Genomic DNA, 16,419 nt, shown 5'->3' on the forward strand with positions numbered 1-16,419 from the left:
GATGTTCTGGGGGCATTGAACAGGGACAGGGGACAGGCTGGAGCCAGGCACAACTCAGAGCTGAGCCCAGCCTGAGCCCAGCCCTGCTGCACAACACACTTGGGCCCAGCCTTGGTGGTGCTTGCTTTGGCTCCAGAAAACTTCCCAAATTCCCTTCCCTCCTTCTCCTTCTCCTTCTCCTTCTCCTTCTCCTTCTCCTTCTCCTTCTCCTTCTCCTTCTCCTTCTCCTTCTCCTTCTCCTTCTCCTTCTCCTTCTCCTTCTCCTTCTCCTTCTCCTTCTCCTTCTCCTTCTCCTTCTCCTTCTCCTTCTCCTTCTCCTCCTTTCCTCTTCCTCCTCCTTCCTCCTCCTTTCTCCTTTACCGTCTCCTTTTCTTTCTTGTCCTTGTCCTTGTCCTTGTCCTTGTCCTTGTCCTCCTCCTCATTCTCCTTCTTCCTTCTTCTTTTTCCTCCTCTTCCTTTCTTCTCCTTCTCCTTCTCCTTCTCCTTCTCCTTCTCCTTCTCCTTCTCCTTCTCCTTCTCCTTCTCCTTCTCCTTCTCCTTCTCCTTCTCCTTCTCCTTCTCCTTCTCCTTCTCCTTCTCCTTCTCCTCCTCCTCCTCCTCCTCCTCCTCCTTCTCCTTCTCCTCCTTCTCCTTCTCCTTCTCCTTCTCCTTCTCCTTCTCCTTCTCCTTCTCCTTCTCCTTCTCCCCTCTCTCAATAATGACCTCCCCGGAGGGGCTCAGGCTGCCCTGGGGGGGCTGAGGACATCCCGAGCAGGTCCCTGTCACCCTTCCTGTCCCACCCCTGGCGCGAGGCTCCCTCAGAACCCTCACCCCTCATCCCGGTGCTTGAATCCCTTCTGAGGGGAGAGAAGATCGGGATCAGCCCAGCCAGGCTCTGCCAAAACGGGCAGGAAGCAGCACAGTAATTAAATGGGCAAATAATGGGAATTTAGGATGATAACAAAAGGCAGAAATGCAATCCAGAGGGGGTTGGGAAAATGAGGAGCACAGAGGAAAATCCAATCAAGCAGAAAATAGCCCGGGCTGGAGCCAAGGGCTGGGGGGCTGAGGCAGCCGGGCTCAGAGCTCCTCCCTGGAATTTGGGGGGTCTCCGGTGCCGTTCTGGGGCAGAACAGAGTTTTGGGAGAGATCCGTTCCAAGCAGAGCTGGCCGCGCGCTGGAACCCTGGGGAAAGCTCCCAGACCGGCGCTGCCGGGGCACGGCAGATCTGGGATGGGAAATCCATGGAAATCTGCCGGAGGAGCGGCCCGGGAAGCGCTGCTGGGGGAGGCGGAGGGGAGGCGCCTGAGGCCGGGGGGGCTGGGATCGGTTGCGGTCTCTGGGCGGACAAAATGGATTTTGCTGGAATTCAACGTTTCCTGCAGATTCCCCATTCCCGGGATTTCCTGGGATGAGCTGGGACACGCTGAGCTCTCCGCCGGGGGGAAACAGGAGCTGGCTGTGCCCTGCTGGGCACGAATCCCCTTGGGAATATCCTGGGAAGGACCCGCGGCAGGGGTCCCCGGGGGTCCCATCCCCAATTTCGGGGAGATTTTGGGGGCGGGCTCTGTGGTTCCCACCCGCAATTTTGGGAAGACTTTTGGGGGCCTCTGGGGTTCCCACCCAAATTTTTGGGAAGACATTTGGATGTCCCATCCTCAGGGTTTTTTTTTTTGGGGGGGGGGGGGGGGTTCTGAGGGTCTCATCCCAAATTTTGGGGAGGCTCCAGCAGCAGGCTGAGCCAGGCTCTGCTGCCGGCACTTCCCGCTCATTCCCGGGTTTCCGTGGGGAATGCAGCGGTCGCTCATCCAGGGGGAGGCGGCGCAGGAGCTGCGGGACAGCCCCACGGCGCCTGGCACGGTGGCACGGACAGCCTGGGCACCCCTGGCACCGAGGCTCAGTGACATCCCGGGGACCAGCCCCAGGGTGGGGGGTCCCGGGGTCCCCACCCGTATTCTGGGGGGGTCTTCTGGGGATCCCATCCCCGGCAGGGGGGGGGATTTTAGGGGTCCCATCGCCAGTTCTGGGGAGGCTTTTGGTGGTTCCCGAAAGTGCCATTCCCGGTATTAGGGGAGGTGTTTGATGATTCCATCCCAAATTTTACAGGGGTCCCAGGGGGTCCCACCCCCAATTTTGGGGAGACTTTTGAGGGTCCCCACCCATATGCTGGGGAGGGGTCTCTGGGGGTCCCATCCCCAATTTTGGGGAGATTTTGAGGAGGTTTCTGTGGTTCCCAAGCCCAGTTTTTGTTGAAAATTTTGGAGGTCTCTGGAGTCGCCACCCAAATTTTAGGGGAGACTTTGAGGGTCCCATCCCCAATTTTGAGGAGACTTCATTAACCCAACGCCCCTCCCATTCCCTAATCAGGTTCAGATCCCATTAACTGCTCCTTCCACCCCCCCCCCCCATCACGAGGCACAGGGTCGGGGACACGGCCCAGCCCCGAGGGGACACACGGACACCCCAGTCCGGTATCCCCAGGACCTTTCCCGGGGATTTCCTGCCGGGAAAACCAGCCCGGGGACATTCCTGGCCCGGCCGGGCCTCCCTCCGGGCAGGGTTTGTTTCTCCCGGGAGCCCTGGAGACGATCCCAGCTCCCGCAGCTCCGCTCCCCTCGCACCCGAGCCATGGAGGGGGGAGCAGCCGGGGACCTCCGCGGGCTCTGGGGGGACCCCCCAGCAGGGACCTTCCTCGTCCAACACGGGGTGAGCCCCGGGAGCGCTCCTGCCTCTGGATTTGTGGGATGAGGGTGGGAGATGGGATGGGGTGAGAGGGGGAGGGCTTGGGCTCGGGGACTTGGGTGGGCACTGGGGCACCCTGCAGACCCCGAGCGGCCATCCCGGCACAGGGACGTGTCCCCCGAGGTGGGGACTCCCCGGGTCTGGAAGTCACCCAGGATGGGAGGGCGGTGTCCCCGGGAAAACCAGGGGAGAGCGACCATTCCCTTCTCCAGGGCTCGCGTCCTGCTCCCCCCGGGCCACCTGCTCCTCCTGCCACCACCCCTGTCCCCTCCCTCCTGCCACCACCCCTGTCCCCTCTCCTCCCCTCCACCATCCTCGTCCCCTCTCTCTCCTGTCACCACCCCTGTCCCCTCTGTCCTCTCCCGCCCCAGGAATTTGCAATCCCGGGGTTTTTCCTTCCAGCTCCGCTCCGTGGGATCCCCCCCCGGAGCCGCCCCCGTGTCGAGGCCGCCGCTTCTGATCCTCCAGCAGCTCCCGGGGCCCGGGGCCGCCCCCGCGGGACCCCCGCCCGGCCGGGGAGGTGCGTGGGGCAGGGCTGGGAGAGGGCAGCGCTAAACCCGGCCTGGCTTCAGCTGCTTCTCTTTCCCAGCCTTTTCCAGGGTGAGAGGCAGCGGGGCTGAGCCACACTCGGAGCGTTCATCCCGTCCTTGGATGGAGTTCAGTCCCACGGGATGGGATTTTGGGGGGTTTTACCGAGTGTGGGCTCCAAGATGCTCCCGGGGAACAGTTTGGGGCTGGATTGTTTTTTTTTTTTTTTTTTTAATTCACCCGATTTTGTTCTCCAAAACTCCATTTCCTGTGGGCATCCCCAGGGAAAGCCAGGGTGCCACGGGCTCCTTGGGACTGCGAGGGGGGATTGGAACCCTGGGCTGTGTCCAGAGGGGCTTCACCCAACCTTGTGCCCCCCAGGCTGCAGCAATCTGGGCTCAGGGGTGACAGCAGGGACAGGGGTTGGGGTCACTGGGGACAGCAGGGACAGGGGCTGTGGTCACCAGGGACAGGGGCCGTGGTCAGTGGGGACAGCAGGAACAGGGGCCGTGGTCAGTGGGGACAGCAGGGACAGGGACTGTGGTCACCAGGGACACACCACGGGCAAAGTGACCTCGCGCTGTGGGGAGGGGGAAGGTGGAGCTGCCCTTAAAAATCCGGGGAGGAAAAAGGATGCTGAAAATCAGCGTGGAAAGGAAAGAGAGCCCCAGCCTGGCCCCTGTGGGACGGGTGGGATCCACTCAGAGCTGCCAGTGCTCCATGTCCCAGCCCGGTTGAATTCCTGGCTGCTGGGATGCTCCTGGATCCGGCTCAGCAGAGTCCCAGGATGTGCTGGGATGCTCCTGCTTGAGGGCCAGCCACCTCCTGGTGTCCTGGGGGCCCAGCCTTGCAGCTCTGGAGCCTCTGGGGATGTGGCACATGGGGTACGGGGAGGTCCAAACCCTTCTTTACCCCAGGTCCAGGTCATGGAACCAGGGAATCCCAGAATGGTTTGGGTGGGAAGGGACCTCAAAGCCCCTCCAGTGCCACCCCTGCCATGGCAGGGACACCTCCCACTGTCCCAGGCTGCTCCAGGCCCCAATGTCCAGCCTGGCCTGGGACACTGCCAGGGATCCAGGGGCAGCCACAGCTGCCCTGGGTGGATGAAGCCAACAGGATCTCAGGGGAATCCAACAGGTTTATGGGAATTTTCCAGGGGAATTTCACACCTGCAGAAAATGGGGATGCTTTTTGGGCATGCAGAGCCAGATTTGGGGTTTCCTCTGTGGGGATTGGCCTCAGCAGCCACCCCCAGTGTGGCCACCCAGCCCTGGGGACAGGGACACTGCCCTGGGCCAGCTCCTCGTGTGGAGCCAGGCAGGGGTGGAGGAGGCTCTGAGCATCCCCACCCTGCTCCTCCCCTGGATCCAGCTCCCAGGAGTGGGGATTGGGATCCAGGGATCACCCCCAGAGGTCCAGCCCCAGCTTCTGCCCCTTCGGGGGGCTCTGAGCCCCTGTGCATGGAGCAGAGCTGACCCTGGCGTGCTCAGTGCCACCCAAGGTCGCTGCCTCTGCCAGCTGGTGCCAGGGCAGGCGCTTCCCAAGCCCCTGAGCACTTCCAGGGCTGAAAAAATTCTCCCCGGAATGGGTGGAAAGTCTGGTGCCTCCAGCCCCAGTAACCACCCCGTGTGAGCCAGCCCAGATGTTCAGTCACATTTGCAGGGAAGAAAAGGCTCAAATTTGGCAATTTTCGAGCTTTATCCAAGCCAAATAATTTTTAAACACCACCCGGGGCTTCCAGATGGGCGTGGAGGAAGTCTGGCTTTGCTCCCACTGCTTGGGAACAGGGAGGAGCCCCGGGGCCGCCCCATCCCAGGCACTCAGCCCAGGCTGTGCCCTCCTGCCCTCCACCTGCTCCCTCTCTGATGCAGAATCTCCAATTCTCCGGCAGATCTGATGGAGTTGATGCTGATTCAGAGCTCCCAAATGCACCAGCTGCTGATGCACAGCCTGGCCATGGCAGCTCTGACATCCCCCGGCGTGGGGCCAGCCCCAGCCCAGGTGAGCCTCAGGGGGGCTGGGTGGGCAGAGGGACCAAAGATGGGGCAAAGAGGGACCTTCCCAAGGCTGTCCAGGAGAGTGGGATCCCCACATCCCGCTTTGGGACCCTCTGGGTGCAGCACCTGGGGGGTCCCAGCCCAGCTCAGCGCAGCCCTTTGGGGTTTGGGGCTCTCGGTGGTGGTTGGAGCCCCAGCTGGGACAGCTCAGGCCCCGTCCAGGCCCTTGGGCAGAGGTTCAGCCCAGCTGGGAAGGGCCGGGGCCCTCTGGAAGCACAGCCCCTCAGGCAGGGGCTGGCATTTAACCGTGCATCTCGAACCAGAACCACCCTGAGCACTTCATCTCCTGGGGGGAGCAGCGCTGCTCCGGGGGCAGGGCCGAGCTCGCTGCCAGCTGGCACCGCCTGGCACTGCCCCCCTGCCCCGCAGTGCCACCAGCGCAGGGCCGGCTCAGACGGCTCCCGAGCACACCGAACAGGCTCTTCGGTCCCACCTGCGGGGCCGCCACCCCCCTGCCCCGGGGCTTTGTGTGGGACCGAGCCCAGCCAGGGGAGCAGCCGGGGCTGACCCCTGGGCAGCGGCGCTCCGGGAGCCCCGGGGCCGGCCCAGCCCTGCCCTTGTCCCTCCTGCCCTTGTCCCTCCTGCCCTTGCCCCTCCCCGCAGGCGCCGGCGGGGCCCTCGCAGGGCGAGGAGGAGGAGGAGGAGGCCGTGGTGTTCCACCATCACTACATCCCCTACCCCGGTCCTGCTCCCGTCCCGGTTCCCGTGCGGTTCCTGCGCTCCTCACCTGGGCACGAGGGGTGAGTGACGGGGGCTCGGTGCCACCTGCCACACGCTGGCCTCGGTGTGACAGCGCTCCCAGCCGCAGCGGGGACACAGGGACACCGTCACTGCATCGCTCACCTGTCCCTGCTCCGCTCCAGCAGAGCTGTGCCCCCCCCGCCGCCCCCCAGTGCCACCGGGACAGTGGGACCCGACGTCCCCCCAGCAGCGGGTAAGGTCACCATGGGGGCCATCGTCCCCATAGCCCCACAGACAGGAACAGCTTTCCCTCAAGCTTCCATCACCCCATGCTGAGCTTCCCTGCTCCCTGAATCTATTGCATCCCATCCCATGGATCCCATCCCACCCCATCCCACCCCATGGATCCCATCCCATCCCATGGATCCCACTCCATGGATCCCATCCCACCCCACGGATCCCACTCCATGGATCCCATCCCATCCCATCCCACGGATCCCACTCCATGGATCCCATCCCATCCCATCCCACGGATCCCACTCCATAGATCCCATCCCACCCCACGGATCCCACTCCATGGATCCCATCCCATGGATCCCATCCCATCCCACCCCATGGATCCCATCCCATCCCACCCCACGGATCCCACTCCATGGATCCCATCCCATCCCACCCCACCCCACCCCACGGATCCCATCCCGTCCCATCCCATGGCTGGAACCCCCGGCACGCCCCCTTGTCCCACAGAGTTCTACAGCGCAGAGGAGCAGAGACCGTGAGCTCGGCACCCTCGATCCCGAAGATCCCGGATGGACACTCCACGACTCCCATCTTTTGGGGTGGTTTCCCCCCGTGAGCCCCCCAGGGCAGGGGTGTCCCAGCCCTGTCACCAACCCCGGTGCCCCCCCGGTCCCAGCTGGGCACTGCCGAGCCGCGGGGCCGGGCTGGCACGGGCTGTGCTGTGTGCCCGGGGGCGGGCACAGGAGGATGTCCCCAGCGCAGGTGGTGCCAGCCCCTCCAGCCCCCAGTGCAGCATCGCCTGCGATTCATTGGCTTTGTTAACAGAGCACCCTGCTGTCGCTAATTAAGCGCCTGTAATTACATGGGCTGGTGGCTCCGTGCCTGAGGGCAGCGGCTCCCTCGGGGCTGGGGGGGGGGGGGGGGGGGCGGTGGTCTGTGAGTGCTTGGGGGCTGCCGGGGTGATGAGAAGGGTCCTGGGGGGTCTGTCAGAACTTGAGGGGTGCTGGAGGGGTCGGGGGGATGCTGGGGGGGTCTGTCAGTGTCTGGGGGGTGCTGAGGGGGTGTTGGGGGGGCTGTCTGTACCTGGGGGTGGGGTCAGGAGGGGTCTGGGGGGGATCTGTCAGTGTCTGGGGGGTGCTGGGGGGGTCAGGAGGGGTCTGGGGGGGATCTGTCAGTGCCTGGGGGTGCTGGGGGGGTGTTGGGGGGGTCTATCAGTGCCTGGGGGTGCTGGGGCTGGTGCTGGCAGCTCCAGGGTGGGATCTCCTGGCTGAGCACAGCGAGAGCAGGATCTCGGTGGGGCCGTGGTTGGGAGAGCGGCCTGAAAGAGGAAATCGCAGAGATTCCCGGGATCCAGCGACCCCTCTGCTCCGCAGGCAGCAGGAGGAAGAGGGCAGTGGAAGCTTTGGGGTGCCGGGAGCTGTCCCGTGTGCCACCTCCCCAACCCCACGGAGGGTCACCAGCCCTGCTCTGCCCTCGGGGGTTCCAGGCTTTTCCCTGGAGCAGAGCTCCTGGCAGGAGACCTCAGCCCAGTGGTCTGGAGCTCAGAGGATGCAGAATGGCGCCTTAAACCCCTCCTTGGGCTGCCCTGCCCCTCCTGTGCCCCTGGAAGGCAGGATTTAGCCTCCCCGTGCTCTGAACGGGCAGATCTCCCCCAGCCTGGCTCCTGGAGCAGCTCCCAGGTGCGGAGCAGCAGAGGCACGGTGCATTCCCTGAGGAAGGTCCGGCTCCTCCAGCTGGGAGGGACTGGAGGAGCCATCCAAGGGCAAAGCTGGGTTTGATGGGAGGGATGGGAGGCCAGGCTGGTGCCCAAAGGTGCCCACACGGACACAGAATGGGAAGGAGGAGGTGAGGAGTCACCTGGGATGGGCTGGACAGGAAGGGTGGGCTCGAGATGTGACCCAATCTTGGCTTTAATATGAGAATAATGAGAGGAATGGGAGGGTGAAGCAATCGATGGGCATTGCAACACCCCTGCTGGACGTAACCCCGGGGTTACTGGTCAAACTGGGGCACCCTCCAGCATGGCCAGAGCCTGGGGACATCTCTGTCACCTGCAGGGGTCAGGGAAGGTGTGGGTGGGAAGAGCAGCCGGGCACAGCGGGGACGGCGATGGCTGGGCTGAGGGCAGGTCCTGCTGGGGAGGGGGGCAGGAGGGCTGGGATGTCCCAGGGGATGTGACACCTCCCCAGGAGCGGCCAGGGGGGACTGGAGACCCCCGGAGCCCCCGCTGGGGCTGTTGTGGGGAGGCACGAGGGGATCTCGCTGCTCCCAGCTCCTGACTGGGGTCAGGACTGACCCGATGGCTCCGGGCAGCAGCACAGGGATGTCCCTCCTTCCCCCCTGGATCCCTGGCAGTGTCCCAGGCCAGGCTGGACATTGGGGCTTGGAGCAGCCTGGGACAGTGGGAGGTGTCCCTGCCATGGCAGGGGTGGCACTGGAGGGGCTTTGAGGTCCTTCCCACCCAAACCATCCCGGAATTCTGTGATTCCCTGATTTGGACCATGGACCAGCGGGGCTGGGAGAGGCTGCTGGGGGCTGGCACCAGCCCGGTGTCCCTGCTGGGAGGAGGAACAAATTGGGACACCAATTTTGGTGTCCAAAAGCAAGGCCGGAGATTTCAGGCGGCTGGCCTGGATCCTGTGTGTGCAGTGCGAGGCACCGGAGCAGGAGGAGAGGTTAATTACAGCCTATGCTAATTGCACTGCAAAAACACCTCCTGCACACAGCTCCTGGCTGCCAACTAGGCCAAGGGCTAGCAGCGGGGGCTGGCACAGCTCAGCCCCCAGGCGCTGTGGGGACCTTGGGGACAAACGCTGGGCCCTGGGAGGGGAGGGCAGAGGGGCTCCTGCTGCCCGGACGGGGCTGGGAGCGCTGGTGCTGCTCTCCCGCTGCCACTCCAGGTGGGAGATGCCTGCCAACAATGCGATGCTGTGCAGGGGAGGTTTGGGTGGCTGCAGCCAGCCTGGCTGGGGTGATGGCCACGCAGCAGGAGCAGCTCCTGCTGTCCCCAGCAGCTGGGACTCCCTTTCCCAGGGCTGGCACCCCCGTGGCCAAGAGAGGTTCCCAGGACAGGGGCACTTGTGAGCAGCAGATCTGATCTCGTCAATCTGGAGCCACTGCCACGGCTCCCAACAGCGCGGCGGTGACACCTCGGGTGACTCAGGGTCCCGGTGTGACTCACGGCCACTCTCCGCCCTTGGGGGGGTGTCCTGCTTCCACCTGAGCCGCTCCATCCCCGGGATGAGATCCACGCTGAGCCTTCCCCTGGGCCAGCCCCAGCCGCCCACGCAGGATGCTCCTGATTCACCTGCCACGCTCCTGGCTGCCCCGGCCACTCGCCCGATCCTCTCCCGGGCCGTGGCTGAGCTCCGGGCGGCACCATGGACGTGCTGCTGCTCCACGGGCTGCTGCTCCTGCCCCTGGCAGCGCTGCTGCTCTACAGGTGCAGCCCCCCCTTCCAGTACCTCCTCAAGGTGGCCTTTTTCAACTGCTGGATCGTGGCCATGGCCACCCTGCTGTCCCCCTTCGCCGCCTTCCGGGGCCGCTCCGTGGAGAACATGAAGTGAGTGTGGGCTGGGGAAGGGGGAACTGGCTGGGGCTTGGCTCAGCTGGAGGAAATCCCGTGGTTTGTGGCCACGGGCTCTGTCCTGCCCTGGATGTGTGACCCACAGCTGGGTCACAGCTGGTGGCACTGCCCCGGGGCCACGGTGAGGGCTGTGGTCACATCCTGTGGCAGCGAAGGTGCACACTGTGGTGTGAGAGGTGCTGGAGGTGCCCAGGGAGGGTCAGGCCACGATGGAGTTGGGATTTGTGGTCCCTGAGGGGTGAGATGACATAAAAGGGATCACTCCTGGCCATGGCAATGTTGGGGTCATCACTGGGGTGGGTGACAGGGGAGTTTGGAGGTGCCATCAGGGCAGGGGGCAAACACACGCCCAGTGCTGTGAGCCTGGCACGGGTTTTGCCCATGGGAGACCCGGGAACAGCACTTTGGCAGAGGGATTGAGGGTGGAGAGGCCCTGGCACGTTATTCCATGGCTGCCCCTGGATCCCTGGCAGTGCCCAGGCCAGGCTGGACACTGGGGCTGGGAGCAGCCTGGGACAGTGGGAGGTGTCCCTGCCAGGGCAGGGGTGGCACTGGAGGGGCTTTGAGGTTCCTCCCAACCCAAACCATTCCATGGTTTTATGATTTTGGGATGTCTTGGTGCCGTCAGCTGTCCCGATCACAGCCATGTCCCCGTGACAGCCATGTCCCTGTCACAGCCATGTCCCTGTCACAGCCATGTCCCGATCACAGCCATGTCCCGATCACAGCCATGTTCTGATCACAGCCATGTCCCGACTCGTGCTTGCTCCCGGGGGTGGAAGCAGGGAGGTAACATCACTGAGATGAAATCACTGTGCAACACCAGAGGAGGGTCTGGGTGCTCTCAGGGTGTCGCAATCCCGTTTCTGGATTCCTGGCGGGATGAGCACACGGGAAGGGATGCAATTACGGCACAGGGAAAATATCCCAGCTCGGGGAATTTACTGGGGCTTTGTGCGGATGGATCCCGGTGGATCCCGGCCCTCGGCGGGAGCGTGGTCAGAGGTTCGGTGTTATCAGAGGAGGTTCGGTGTTATCAGTCAGAGGTTTGGTGTTATCAGTCAGAGGTTCGGTGTTATCAGAGGAGGTTTGGTGTTATCAGTCGGAGGTTCGGTGTTATCAGTCAGAGGTTCGGTGTTATCAGTCAGAGGTTCGGTGTTATCAGAGGAGGTTCGGTGCTATCAGTCAGAAGTTCGGTGCTATCAGTCAGAGGTTCGGTGCTATCAGCGGAGGTTCGGTGCTATCAGAGGAGGTTCGGTGCTATCAGCGGAGGTTCGGTGCTATCAGTCAGAGGTTCGGTGCTATCAGCGGAGGTTCGGTGCTATCAGCGGAGGTTCGGTGCTATCAGTCAGAGGTTCGGTGTTATCAGTCAGAGGTTCGGTGTTATCAGAGGAGGTTCGGTGCTATCAGCGGAGGTTCGGTGCTATCAGCGGAGGTTCGGTGCTATCAGTCGGAGGTTCGGTGCTATCAGCGGAGGTTCGGTGCTATCAGCGGAGGTTCGGTGCTATCAGTCGGAGGTTCGGTGCTATCAGCGGAGGTTCGGTGCTATCAGTCAGAGGTTCGGAGCAGCCTCTCCCGGGCCGTTCCCGCAGGAATGCTGCGCGCTCCCAGCACCCAGGGCCGCTCCAAGGCTTCCGGCTCAGTGGAAATCCCCGAGGGAGGCAGAGGTGACTCCCCTGCCTTATCAGCGCTGCCTTATCTTGTCCCACCGACACCTCGGTGCCCGGCGCAGCACGCCCAGCTCCCTCTCCTCCTAATCCCAAAGCCTGCGGCTTGCAGTGCCTCCCTGTCATTAGTCCTGGCTTTGGGGCACCGCTTCTCCTCGGATCCCCAGGGATCCCCGAGCCCGCGGCTCCCGAGGGATGGGCGATACCGCGGACCCGGCGCCTCCTTCTCCCTTCCCACCCCGCCTGGCGCTGAGCCCTTCCCTGTCCCCTGCCCTGTCCCCAGATGTGGGGACCCTGGCACAGACACTCTGGGCTGCACAGTGCCCCATTCCAACACCGGCGCGTCCCGGGATTTTATCTCCGGAATCCCTGGTGCTCCCTGCTCCCTCCGTTCCTCTCATTATTCTCACACTGAGCGAGCGTCACCTGTCGCTGCCATCCCGATATTCCCCTTCCTGTCCAGCCCTGCCGGGGTGTGACACCCCTTTTCCGCCCACATCCAGCTCTTCCTGGCACTTCCCGCAGGTCCCCTGGAGCGGTTTGTGATTCCCCCAAGGAATGTAGCCGGGCTGGTTTTCCCTTCCCCGCTCCTTCCCTTCCCCCTGCAGCACCAAGCTCTGCAGGGGCAGTCCCTGGAGCCACCCGCATCCCTGGGGATCTGCCTGTCCCTCTGTCACCCCTCCCCAGTGCTCATCCATCCCAGCTCAGCTCCCGTGCGCTGGGATCCGGCTCTGGCTTTGGGAGTCTGGGATTTGATTTCCGTCCCACACACGGACCCAGATGAGCACCTGGGGAGGCTCCTCTGGGCAGAGGCACTTTGTCCTCGCAGGGATGTGAAGATCCCCATCCCCATCCCCATCCCCATCCCCATCCCCATCCCCATCCCCATCCCCATCCCCATCCCCATCCCCATCCCCATCCCCATCCCCATCCCCATCCCACCCCTTCTCTTTTTGCTTTCCCATCATCCCTGGACATCAAAATCCTGGTTTTTCCCTCCCACCACCTCGTGCTGGTCACTCTCCGTCCCCAGCAGCTCCCTGTGCTCTGAGCCAGGAGCCGGGCTCGGCTCAGGTGGGAACAGCTGCCAATGTGTGAGAAATCCGAGCCTCCCTGAGCCTGAGCCCGGCTCCAGCCTGGCCCAGCCCGCTCCCCCGGGCCGCTGCAGATCTGCTCCCCACACGTGTCCCTGCGCCTTATCTCGTCCCTTATCTCTGGCAGGATCCTGCGCGCCGCGATCCTGCCCCTCAAGCGCTTCTACGGCATCAGGATGCGGGTGAGCGGCTCCGAGCGGCTCCGGCTGCCCGGGCCCTTCGTGATCGTCTGCAACCACCAGGCTTCCCTCGACCTCATGGGTGCGTGCGGGGCAGGGCGGGGGCGGCCCCTCGGCACCTCGGGGGGCTCCAGGGGTGCGCCAGGATCGCTCTGCGGAGTCAGCACCGGGATATGGGCAGGGATGTGTGGTGGGAGTGGATCAGGAGAGCTTTTGGGACGGGGCTGTGCCGCAGGGAGAGGACTGGGACAACGGGAGGGGATGCCACGGGTGGTTCTGGGTGTAGGGACAGCCTAAAGTCCTTTGAATCAAGACTAAAAACACCCAACCTGGTCCTATATTAGGGTGTGAGTGATTAATTAATCTGTGCACTGATGTCATTTAGCCTCTCCAGAGAGTTCCTCCCTGCAGTCATCACCTCTCGGGTCTGGCTGAGCTGCAAAACTTATTCCTGATGCTCAGCTGGTTTGTCCAGCCTGGGGATTCAGCTTCCAAGCAGTCAATAATTTTCTGAGCTGATTTTTCTACTTCTAAAAAAAAAACCTTATTCTTGATATCCAGCTGGTTTGTCCAACCCGGGAAGTTTAATTCCAAGCACAAAATAATTTTCCACGCTGATTTTTCTGTTGCAAAACTTATTCCTGATATCCAGCTGCTTTGACCAGCTGAGGACTTCCACCTCCCAGCAGTTTTCCAAGGTGATTTTTCCGCTGGCAGTCCCACGGGGTTGGGAAGATGTTGTTAATGGACGTCATCCATCCCCAGGAATGGTGGAGGTCATTCCCGAGCGCTGTGTGCCCATCGCCAAGCGGGAGCTGCTCTACCTGGGCACGGTGGGCTGGGCCTGTTGGCTCAGTGGCATCATCTTCATCGACCGCCACCGCAGGGACGCGGCCATCGAGGTCATCGCCCACACTGCCAGCACCATGCGGCGGGAGAACGTGAGGAAAACTGGGCTTGGGGCAGGGAAACACCCGTGGGGTGAGGGGATGGGGGCAGGACTGAGCTGGCTGAGGCCCGGGGTCACCTCTGTCCCTGTCCCTGCAGCTCCGAGTGTGGGTTTTCCCGGAGGGCACCAGGAACCCGGGCAGATCCATGCTGCCCTTCAAGCGGGGCGCTTTCCACCTGGCCGTGCAGGCCCAGGTAAGAGCGTCCTTGTGCTCAGTCAAAGGTTGCACTCGATGGCCTTGGAGGCCTTTTCCAAAATGATTCCTCCCCTTCAGCTCAGCCTGGATGGAGTGGGGTGGGGTGAACCCTGGGGCTGAGGGAGGGGGGTTTGGTGCCCAGGGAGTGGGGAGTTTGGTGCCCAGGGATTGGGGGGGGTTTGGCCCTCAGGGATGGTGGGGTTGGTGCCCAGGGATTGGGGGGTGTTTGGTTCCCAGGGATGGTGGGGTTTGGCCCTCAGGAATGGGGGGGTTTGGTGCCCAGGAATGAGGGGTTTGGTGCCCAGGGATGGACACGGTGCTGTGCAGGACCAGGGAGGGACAGGCAGGAGCTGTGGTCCCACCTGGGCAGGGCTCTGCTTGGGGGATGCCCCTGACCCTCCGTGTCCTGCAGGTCCCCATTGTCCCCATCGTGATCTCCCCGTACTGGGACTTCTTCAGCCCCAAGGAGAAGAGGTTCAGCTCCGGTAAGGGATGGAGTTCCCGTGGCAGAGGGCAGGGCTGGCAGGGATCAGGCCCTGCGGGGTGTCCGTGGGGCGCTGAGGTGTGGGGAAGCATCTGGGGATGGAGATGCTCGGGGGAGTACCCAGGTCCTGCCAGGACCCTCTAACAGCATCCCTGGCTTCTCCCTCCTCTCCCAGGGACCTGCACCATCCGAATCCTCCCCAGGGTGGACACGCGGGGCCTGAGCCCAAAGGATGTCCCCGAACTGACTGAGAGTGTCCGCCAGGCCATGGCTGAGGCCCTGGCCGAGATGTCCACGAGTGACCACAGGGACCAGGACAAGGAGCAGCCTCTGTGGGAGCCGGGGGCTGGCGGGGACAGGGGCAGCCCCCGGGGCCAGGGGGACACACCCGGGAGCAGCAATTAGGCAGAGGGAGTGAGTCCCTCGGGGACACCAGGGAGGTGTCCCTTGTCCCCTGAGGAGGTGTCCTGCAGCCCTGCCACCACCCCGGCAGGACGGGGCTCTAAGGGAGCAGAGCAGGGCGGGGACAGGACCAGGCAGCACCCCCAGAACAGAGCAAGGTGCCCCCCAAACCCCTCGCTGTGACTGTGCATCCCCTGGCTGTCCCTCTGCCAGACCTGGGGCCGGGGCTGTCCCCTGGGATGGCCCCTGCCTGCTCGCTGGGCCGGGCAGGGATGCTCCAGGCAGGGCTGGGGGTCCCAGCCCCATTTTCCACCCCTGATTGTTGGGTTCCCCCATGGATTCTCCTTCCAGAGGCTCCTTCAGGCTGGAAATGCTGTTTGGGGGCAGCCAGCGCTGGGGAGGGGCCCAGAGTGTGTGGCCTGGGGGGGACACGAGGTCCAGGGGGTGTTGCCGGGTGGGGAGAGCGTCCTCGGTGCTGAGCTGTGAGCCAGGGCTGGCAGATTAAAGAGTCTGGAGCTGGCACCGTGTCCTGGCTGTGCTGAGGGGGCTGAGGAGGGGATCCATCTCCTCAGGGAGGCTCCATCCCTGCACGGGGAGCATCCCTGAGCGTGGAGCATCCCTGAACATGGAGCATCCCTGAACGGGGAGCATCCCTGCACACAGAGCATCCCTGCACACAGAGCATCCCTGAACATGGAGCATCCCTGAGCGTGGAGCATCCCTGCAGACTCCTCCACGGCTCCTCCAGGGATGGTGTGAGGAGCACGTGGCAGGGTGAGGGGCTGCCCGCGAGGCAGAGCTCTCCCTGCCTCAGTACCTGCACAGGAAGAGCGTCTGTTAAAGCCCCAAATTCCCAGCAATGCCTGGACTGTGCCCACCTGAACACAGTCCCACCTCCATGGCCTCTGGACCACGACCCATCTGCCAGCTGGATGGTTCCCCGCAGCCAGGCAGGGATTTGGGATCCCCTGGCTCCTTCCCAGCTGAGCAGCTCCTGTGCCAGCAGCCCAGGGTGGCAGCGGGGCAGGGACGGGGCAGGGCGTGGCTGTGCCCTTGCTGGGAGCAGGGTGGGCAAGGCTTCCCCTCCAGCCCGGGATGAAATGTGCGAGGCACGGGCACAGAGCTCTGGTTTGGGATCGTTCCTGCTCTCAGGAGCCGCTGGATTACACAGGAAATCCTTCCAATCTGTTGCAATCATCTGACACCAAGCAGCAAAGAGGAACAGCCCACGGGATCAGGAGCTGTCACACAGACATGGCCAAGGGCACAGGAAGGTCCCGTGTCCCAGAACATCCCTTTAATCCTTTCCTGCTTCCCAGGATTCCCAACATGTGGCATCGTCTGGCAGCTCTGAGCAGCCTGGCGGTCCCACCACACCCCCACCACCTCGGGAGTGGTTTGGCTGCCCAAAGTTTGGGTTTGGGGGATTAAGGATCAATGGATTCATGGAGTGGTTTGGGTGGGAAGGACCTTAAAGCCCATCCAGTTCTGCCATGGGCAGGGACACTTCCCACTGCCCCAGGCTGCTCCCAGCCCCAATGTCCAGCCTGGCCTGAGCACTGCCAGGGATCCAGGGGCAGCCCCAGCTGCCTGGGCAAAACCTTGTCCTGCCTGGGGGGCTGGGGTCCAGCCAGA

General features: G+C 63.3%; 1 protein-coding gene across 1 annotated transcript; it reads left to right on the forward strand.

Moving 5' to 3' along the window:
• Positions 1–1,770: 1,770 nt before the first annotated feature.
• Positions 1,771–15,147, forward strand: LOC138099136 (uncharacterized). Its single transcript, XM_068996203.1, has 11 exons — positions 1,771–1,905; positions 2,538–2,685; positions 3,124–3,241; positions 5,141–5,250; positions 5,910–6,046; positions 6,170–6,240; positions 12,702–12,835; positions 13,519–13,694; positions 13,801–13,896; positions 14,311–14,383; positions 14,558–15,147. The coding sequence occupies exons 1-11, from the start codon at positions 1,771–1,773 to the stop codon at positions 14,785–14,787; spliced, it is 1,428 nt and encodes a 475-aa protein (XP_068852304.1). The 3' UTR covers positions 14,788–15,147.
• Positions 15,148–16,419: the final 1,272 nt, after the last annotated feature.

This window comes from Aphelocoma coerulescens, chromosome 27 (genome assembly GCF_041296385.1).
Source record: "Aphelocoma coerulescens isolate FSJ_1873_10779 chromosome 27, UR_Acoe_1.0, whole genome shotgun sequence".
NCBI lineage: Eukaryota > Metazoa > Chordata > Aves > Passeriformes > Corvidae > Aphelocoma > Aphelocoma coerulescens.

Excerpts from the sequence above, each read along its gene's own strand:
- LOC138099136 (XM_068996203.1), top strand. The coding sequence starts at position 1,771 with ATGCAGCGGTCGCTCATCCAGGGGGAGGCGGCGCAGGAGCTGCGGGAC. Across the intron at positions 2,686-3,123 it reads CCTTCCTCGTCCAACACGGG|CTCCGCTCCGTGGGATCCCC; the intron begins GTGAGCCCCGGG and ends TTTTCCTTCCAG. Across the intron at positions 6,047-6,169 it reads TCCTCACCTGGGCACGAGGG|CAGAGCTGTGCCCCCCCCGC; the intron begins GTGAGTGACGGG and ends GCTCCGCTCCAG.